We start from the raw sequence: 8,534 nt of genomic DNA, 5'->3' as shown, positions 1-8,534 counted from the left end.
GACCTCTAATCTGAATTGGTCAGACATTTGCCTCTAAACGGTTAAGCATTATAAAAATTCAGACCTCTGAACGGTAAGCAAAACCTTTGTGATGTGTGTATAAAAATATGGATTGTGTGACAAGAATTTTTAGAGTGATATATGTTTGAGAATTATTTTCAAGACTGATAACAATTTGGGTTGAACCATAGGAATAATAATAAAAGGAAAGAAACTTGTCACATATAAGAGGATTCTAAAATCCCAAATAAGAAAGAGATGGTGGCTCAACGCCCTTTAGCATGCACGGCATGACTGTGAGCCGCTTATAAGATTGTTTTGGATGATGTGCGCAATAAAACGCAGTGGCTCCAAGATGGTACAATGTATGTTTCATGTGGTGTCTCGTGTTCGAACATAGGAGTCGCAATGGTTCGCTCTGTGGTGTCTAGTCCTTGCATAAACCATAAATTCACGACTTCTCTATTGGTAGTTTTGTTTGATGTATATTCGATGGGATTCCAGGCCATAATCGCATATGTTGGAATGGATGCATCAAGGCCTATTAATACAACCTCGGCTCCTTTAGTTTTGCAAAAATGAAAACAAAAACAATTGTATCTAGAAATCCCAACAGCATCGTTACCTCGACCAATATATCACATGTATGTGCAAAGCTGGTAATATATGTTGCTTCATTGCATATCTAGAGGCAATTCGCCAAATACCCGCAACAAGCAAGTCAAAAGATCGAAGTGGTAAAATTGTATCAAGGATGTATATTACTTGGCTGCGTACTTGCCTTGAAGTAACAAGTAGTAGCAATATAATATCAACACTTGAAGCACAATCATCTTATAGCAAAATTTAGAAAAACAGTATTCAAGAATTTTCAACAAATGTATCGCGGCGTAGTAAAGTCATAAACGCTTCCATGTGGGGGTTTAAAACATTAGCAACAGATAAAGAAATTTCTATCGACAACACGCAACATATCTTACATCTTCACCAAATTGTATCCCGAGCAAACTAGACTAAAAAATAGCAGTAGCATGTGATCATCTAAAGTTGGAAAGGACTACAAAATACAAGTAAATAGGGACATTTACCGATTAGGTTTTCAAAAAAGTTTGATACAATTATAATTTTAATCTAAAACTATATCGGTTTTTTTACTTTTAACTCCAAAGCTTTCTATCTTTGTCCATTTAACCTTATAATTTTTTTACTTTCAACTTTGGTACCCTATACTTTTCATATTTCGCAAAAATTCCGTTTTACGTTTTGTTCTAAATTTTGCGATTTAACACAACGCAACGTTCATGTGTGGTTCAACGTTTTTACATTTTATTTTACGCTCCGTTCTAAATTTTGCGAGTTAACGTTACGCAAGGTGCATGTGTGGTTCAACGTTTTTATGGTCGTCTAATTTTTCCCGTTTGATAGGTTCATCGTGACGCACATGTCCTAAATCAACTTAGTTATTATTTTCTATGTTTTATGTTTCAGTCTAATTTCTCCGAGCATTAACACGTCGCAACTGTAGTGTTGGTGGTCGTTGGCGGTGTTGTGGCCTTGGTGCTATTTGTCACGGTTTTACGCCCCCACCGCAACGCGGGAGATTAATACTAGTTTAAATAATTTTAGATGTCAATAATCCTATACTTACATTCATTTATTCTGCTTCCATCGTATATATTTTTAAAACCCGATGCAACGCGCAATACATTCGAGTATACCAACACATCAAGATGTTTCCGCTAAACAAATTTCTTTTTCCTATATAGGACTATTATAACTAGGGCTTCAAACGAATCAAAGTTTGACGAACAGTTTGTGAACCGTTCGGCGGGAAGTTCGTTTGTGTTCATTCGTTTATTAAACAAACGAACACGAACAAGAAATTCCGTTTGTTTAGATAAATGAATAAACATGAAAGAGGCCACGTTCGTTCGTTTATGTTCGTAAATGTTTGCTAACGTGTTCGATAGTTCATTATTTTTTTAGTTTTTATATTTTATTTAAATACTTTAAAATTTTGACAAATAAAATATGTAATAAGTGTCAATGTATTATATCTTCTGCTCATAAACTCTTGTTTGTGTTCGTTTGTTTCCGTTTGTGTTCATGAATATTAATTTGTGCTCATTTATGTTCATCAACGTTCATTTTCGTTCGTTGTCTAAAATTTAACAAACAACACAAACGAACACGAAAAAGTTCATTTCCTTATCAAACGAACACGAACATAATATTTCGTTCGGTAAATGTTTATGAACAGTTCGTGAACACATATATTTCTTAACAAATGAACACGAACAAGGCCTTGTTTGTGTTCGTTCGATTCATTTGCAGCCCTAATTATAACACTATCGGGGTTAACTTGCAATTCATGTGATAAACATCAAACACATAAGATCTCCACATTTTTCTTGCAAGTTTAGCGTTCAACGAACAAGCAATAATATCTCAATTGACCAAGGACAAAACCATTCTCTGTGTTCAACGAACAAGCAGAAATATCTCAATTAACTAAGGCCCTGTTTGTTTGCATCTGAATGGAATCAATCAGAGATTGGCTCTGATTCGGTCAGAGGTTTTGGTGTTTGGTTCAACATCTGAATGGCATCTGAATGGGGATTTCAAGCTCTTAACTATTCAACTTTGAAGAGTCGCTGAACCATTCAGAGAAGTGAAGCCTCTTATTCGGTCAGAGGCTCTGATTCACTAAACAGGGCCTAGGACAAAACCCTTCTTCGGGGTATGGTAAAAAAAAAAACCTGAAGCATTTAGGGTTGGTCGGGTTTTGGACTAGTTGCAAAAAACTGTGGGTTAGGGATGGACGTAATATTAGGTAATACCCACCTATGTACACGAACTCGTTTACCCCTTTTCATAATCATAAAAGGACAAAGGTATCTTGAAGTTGTTAAAACCATTTACATTCATCTCCAACCACATAAAATCTTAAAATCGGGTTTTGGTCGGAGAATCTTAATACGTGTTTTCATATCTTCCATTCTAGTGTTTGCAACACAATGAAAGATTTCCGGTGCATTAAAGATGTAATATGTTCTGTATTCTTTGTATCAGCATATCTCCAATGCCTGTCTTTTTGGACACTTTTGAGCTCCGTTTTTTTGGTATGCGCGTTTTTTGCTGAAAACGCCCGAAACCAGGGTGTGTGTGAAGTAGATTAGAGAGACAGATGAGAGATTTGTATTGTTTTTGGTTGTGAAAGAGAAGCCCAGACTAGGGTGAAGTATGTCATCATTCTCATGACCCGAATCCGTTTATAACTAAATAATTCATTATACAACTTTGTGCATAATCAAACTTTATGCACAAAACATTAACTTTATGTATAATCAAACTTTTAACACGGATGAGGGATACGATGCATATGACTACCAACTCGTTAATCATACCCCAAGCCCTGATATTATTTTTTGTTTACTCAACAATGCTCAAAATCGAAAGTAATAATAACTTCCCTTGAAGGAATCACAACATGTGTCAAAAAAGATGCTAAATAACATCTTGTCATAAAACTGAGAAAATCCCATATTGTAATAAAACTGGTAGAATTCAAAGGCATAAATGACAAAGAAATAGAAATATAATATCTGGAAAGAGAACAAAGTTAAAAGTCACCTCAAACTAAGCTCCAATTTGTTGAGACTTGTTGAGAATTACTCCTTCATATTTCACCTGAAACCACTTCATTGCATCTTCCTTTGTAACTCTGTGCTGGATACCAACACGAGCCTTGCACCTGCGTCTGCGGCCAACACGGTACCCCGGGCGTTCTAGAACCACGAAAAAGTCCATACCGTAGATACCGGTGGATGGATCATACCTGTAAGCAAATATATGTTACATTTTTACCATTACTAACAGCATAAACAAAATTATAACCATTATTGAAACATGAAGTATATATAATCTTGGATTTAAAGAGATGATGACATACTTGATACCCAGATCAATGTGTTCTTGAATACCGAATCCAAAGCAGCCAGTGTCACTAAAGTTGCGTCTCAGCAGCTCGTATTCTTTGACCTTCAACCCGCTCTCCAGAAGCTGCATTGCTTTGTCACCCCTAACGGTTACATAGCATGCAATCTTTTCATTACGCCTGATTCCAAATGACCTCACAGTGTACCTTGCTGTACCAAAACGAACAATACCCATAAGCATAATAAACCACAAAAAAAGTCAACTCTTCAAATAGTAAAAAAAAGTAAGTCCAGAAGGAAAAAATAGATAACCAATGTTGTATGAATCAAATAACTATATTTTGTCATTGTTTCTTAAAGGATGAACAACTAATATGAAAAAAAAAATCATTGCTTTAATCAGTCTCAGAGCAAACTTTAATTGTTACTTGACCGGTAATGCGTGCCAAGTTCATCTCTATATCCAGAAACTCATGAATGTACAAGTTTTCCAACACACAAAAACCGTTGGCCGGATGAGCAGGCCAGACAGGTTGAGTAACGGGTCAAAACTGGTCAAATTGAGTGACATAAAACAAAAGTAATGTTATTGAGTTTTAAATAAAGTGATTTAAGAGGTTATATGCGTTATTAGAGACCAACTCATACCTAAATGAACTGAAAATTCCTATTTTAATAATAAATAACAGATTTTCCTCAACTTGAAAGTAATGTCTTCATTTCAAAAAAAAATAAAATAAACCAAAATAGATTACACCAAACTGTAAACAAAGTACAGTCAAACCCTCTGTTGCTACTTTCTGTTCGAACAAGATGTATCTTGATCTTACGGCACTGTAACAGTAATAAAACTAAAACTCAGAGTCCTTAATAAAAGAAATATTGGTCTATAAACTTCAAAGATGAACCTGAAAGAATTTACTCATATTAATTAATTGTTCTTCACAAAACTACAATCTTGACAATAACAAACTAAATGAAAACAGCTTTATTATTGATTATACCGCGTAGACAACGCACAAGATATAGCCACAAACGAAGGTGGCATTAGTCACTGACAGCCACCGCATTGCTCGATTATAAACAAATGCAGATATTTGTCACAATCCACACAAATACTAATGTTTAAAAAAAAATCAGTACCAACCATTTCTAGACAACAATCTTATCAATAACTTAACGATATAGCAACTCATCTAGCAAGAACAATGCAGCATTTAACTTGTTAATAAATGACCAAAAAGAATGATTTCTAATATACAAACAAGAATAAAATTAACTGTAAAATGGATCTTACCCTTGGAAAAAACAGGGGACTGGCCACTCAATTGCTCCAAAACCTAATAACAATCAATCAAAACAACAACAACAATAATTAGTCGTTATTCGTAACAAACACAACTAATTACAAACATAAACACAATCAGAGAGTGAAAGAATATACCTTAGCAGCACGAGTAAGACGATCTCCACTCTCACCGACGGAGATGTTGAGAACGAGTTTCTGAACCTTGATCTCCCTCATTGGATTCGCTTGCTTCCTCTCTGAAGCCTGCAAGACATTCAGTTCAACAAAATCATCATTCAAATCGAGGTCAGGTGTTAATTATTCGTTTATGGTGTATTTGATCTGGTGAAGAGGTTACCATTGCTGTGGAGAACGATAACGGCTGCTGAGATGAGATGGGTGGGAGAAGATGCAGAGGGTTTTATTGGAATAATACGATGCCAGGAGATCTGCTAGGGTTTTGTTTTGTTGGAAGAAAATTGTGAATGACGGATTTACCCTTTACCAAAAGGTTTTGTTTTTATGCAGTTCGAGCTCAGCTCGGTTCGAGTCTATTTGTTTGAGCTTGAATTCGGCTTGTGAATAAAACTCAAAGCTCGGGCTAGGCTCGAGCTATTGTGAGAATAACCTCAAACTATCTAAAAACTCGGCTTGAGCTCGCTTTAATATGGCTTAAACGAGTCAAAGCTCGGCTCACCAATGCTATTATCAATCTCATTATTATATTATATATAGAAAAACTAAAATTTTGTTTGGGCTCGTTTAGACTCGCGAGCCTAAACGAGCTTTGTAATTCAAGCTTGAGCTCGGACTCGATAACTAAACGAGCTCTATTTTAAGCTCGGGCTTGTTAAGGGTCGGCTCGTTTGAGCTTTTACCTGAGCTGATTACGAGTAACTCTCGAGTCTCTGAGTTTGTTTACACTAGGTTAAGATAGTTAATGAATCGAACGTTTATTGAATTGGGCTATTTATTAGACCGCCCGTAGTGGGGCGTTTTTTTAAAAAAAATAACGCTCCAAAACGCCCCGCCTACCATTACGGTAGGCTTTTTGGGCGTTATTTTCGAGAAAATTTGTTGCCGGTGTTTTAATTAAAACGCTTGTTCCATTCTTGACCAACCAATCAACAACCACAACGGCTAGTTAACGGCTAGCTGATTTATTTATTTTTTTTAAACCTTTTTCCCATATATATATATATATATACAAACACAATCAAAACTCATTCATTTTCAACCAAAACCATCAAAAACTCTCTAAAAAAATACAACCATTTTATAAAAAACTTGATGGATTCTCCTAGTTCTTCATCCATGGTAAATTTTTACTACAACGAGTATTTTGCGGATGGCGATGGTTCGACCGATGAGGAGCTTGAGCAAGAGGCGGTTACGAGTGCTTGTCAACTAGCGGTGAGATATGTCAAGCATTCTCGTCGCCCCTGATGCGTGTGTAGTGTAATATGTTTTAGGTATATATTTTAAGCCCTTTTTACACTTTAGCCAAGTTTTAAATTTATAACACACGATATTTACTAACACTAAACACACATATGGGCAAGTGCACCCATCGTGGACGTAGTATAGTGTTGGTAAGATACCGAGGTCATCCAAGGACATAAGAGCTTTTAGTACCGGTTTATTCTCAACGTCTAATCAAATCAAAATGTTAGAAAAAAAAATTTAAACTAAGAAAATAAAACTAACTAAATGCTGAAAAATAAAATAAAAATAAAAACAGATAGACAAGATGAATCACTTGGATCCGACTCGTGTGTTAGTATAACCTTTGATTATTTTCGCACTTTTGCACTTGTTTAAGAGATTATCTTAGTTATTGTAGTAGGCCCTTCTTTTGAAGGCGACGTTACCCTCAACCCAGTAGTTTGAGTCAGCAAGGATACAATCCTAAAGGGTCGGATTATTGAAAGATAATTAATTAAGTTATTAATGCAAATTATGGTAGGCCCCTTTTTTGGAGGTGACGTTATCCTAGACTAAGTAGTCTGAGTCAGCAGGGATACAGTCCTAAATAGCCGGGTTATAGTATTAATAGTAGTTAACTTATGAGGAGGTCAAAGAGTTTGGATCCCTGCCATCCAATACCTTTGGGTATTGAAGGAGATCCTACTAAATTTGACCCAGGTCCATTGCAGGACCTCTAAACGCTGAACAAGGGCAAGACTCTTACCAGACCGTTCCCTTAACCCCCGACCAGGTAGCCAACATACCTCCATATAGACCGTGGAGATATGAATGGTGAAAATCTTTTATTTTATATAGACAGTAAAATAATGTCAAGACACCACGGACAAACGATAAGGAAGAATCACCTTCAATATAAGAAACTAGTTATTAAAGTCATTAATACAAAACCAATTAAGAAGTGCAAAAGATTAAAAATAAAAAGTATTATACTAAACACTTGTCTTCACCAAGTGATGTAAGAGACTTAGGCAAACATGGCCTTGATTGTCGAGAACTCTTACGATCAATCTTGGATCCCGAGACGACTCACACACTCTATGATGGATAATTGTAACATCCGTTAAAACGGATTCCCAAAATCCGACCCATTATGAAAGATCCAAATCCTAACATTTTGAAACCTCGGAAAATTTTCACGAAGTAAATAATCTTGAAGAATTTATTCTTTAATCTAACTAATTAGGTTATTTGATATTTTTAGTTAAACAATTTAATTAATTTACACTTAAAATTTTTATTTTATATATATATATATATATATATATATATATATATACTTTTATTTTAACTTAGCTAACTATGTTAAGTTGTTAGTTATTCCATAAAATAGACAATGTCAAGTTGTAAATAATTAAACTTCTAAAGTTGAGGGACCCTATGTGTAAATAGCATAATATAGGTCATGAACCCTCATTCTTTTTCAAATATTCAGCCGACACTTTCATTCTCTATCATCTCCTTCACTACTTCAAACCCTAGCCCCTCACATCTTCTCCACGGTTCGTATACATACAAAAGAAGCCTCAGGCCAAACACCTCCTATCCATCTCCTGTCTCTCTCCCGAGCACCCCTCCCCTCTTACATTCCCCCTGTAAACGGAGGTGAACGGCCACCACCATTTCGGTGGTGGTGTGCGGCGGCGCAAACACAGACAAGAGGGAGAGAGACGCGGGAAGAGAGAATGACGCGAGGAGAGAGAGAGGAAGAGAGAGGAGGATGATGATGGCGGCGACGGTAATCACCGGTGACGGCAGCGGTGGCGGCGTGCGATGGTCTCCGACATTATTTCACGGAAACGACGGCGGTTCAGGTTAGAGAT

General features: G+C 36.2%; 1 protein-coding gene across 1 annotated transcript; it reads right to left on the bottom strand.

Annotated features, from left to right (window-relative positions):
* Positions 1-3,459: 3,459 nt before the first annotated feature.
* Positions 3,460-5,728, bottom strand: LOC110885498 (60S ribosomal protein L11). Its single transcript, XM_022133203.2, has 5 exons — positions 5,585-5,728; positions 5,383-5,490; positions 5,236-5,278; positions 3,953-4,148; positions 3,460-3,838 (listed from the first exon to the last, which is right to left on the bottom strand). The coding sequence occupies exons 1-5, from the start codon at positions 5,585-5,587 to the stop codon at positions 3,640-3,642; spliced, it is 549 nt and encodes a 182-aa protein (XP_021988895.1). The 5' UTR covers positions 5,588-5,728; the 3' UTR covers positions 3,460-3,639.
* Between the last annotated feature and the right edge of the window lie 2,806 nt (positions 5,729-8,534).

Source organism: Helianthus annuus, chromosome 17, assembly GCF_002127325.2.
Source record: "Helianthus annuus cultivar XRQ/B chromosome 17, HanXRQr2.0-SUNRISE, whole genome shotgun sequence".
Classification (NCBI taxonomy): domain Eukaryota; kingdom Viridiplantae; phylum Streptophyta; class Magnoliopsida; order Asterales; family Asteraceae; genus Helianthus; species Helianthus annuus.
This window is presented reverse-complemented; position numbering and strand designations above follow the sequence as displayed.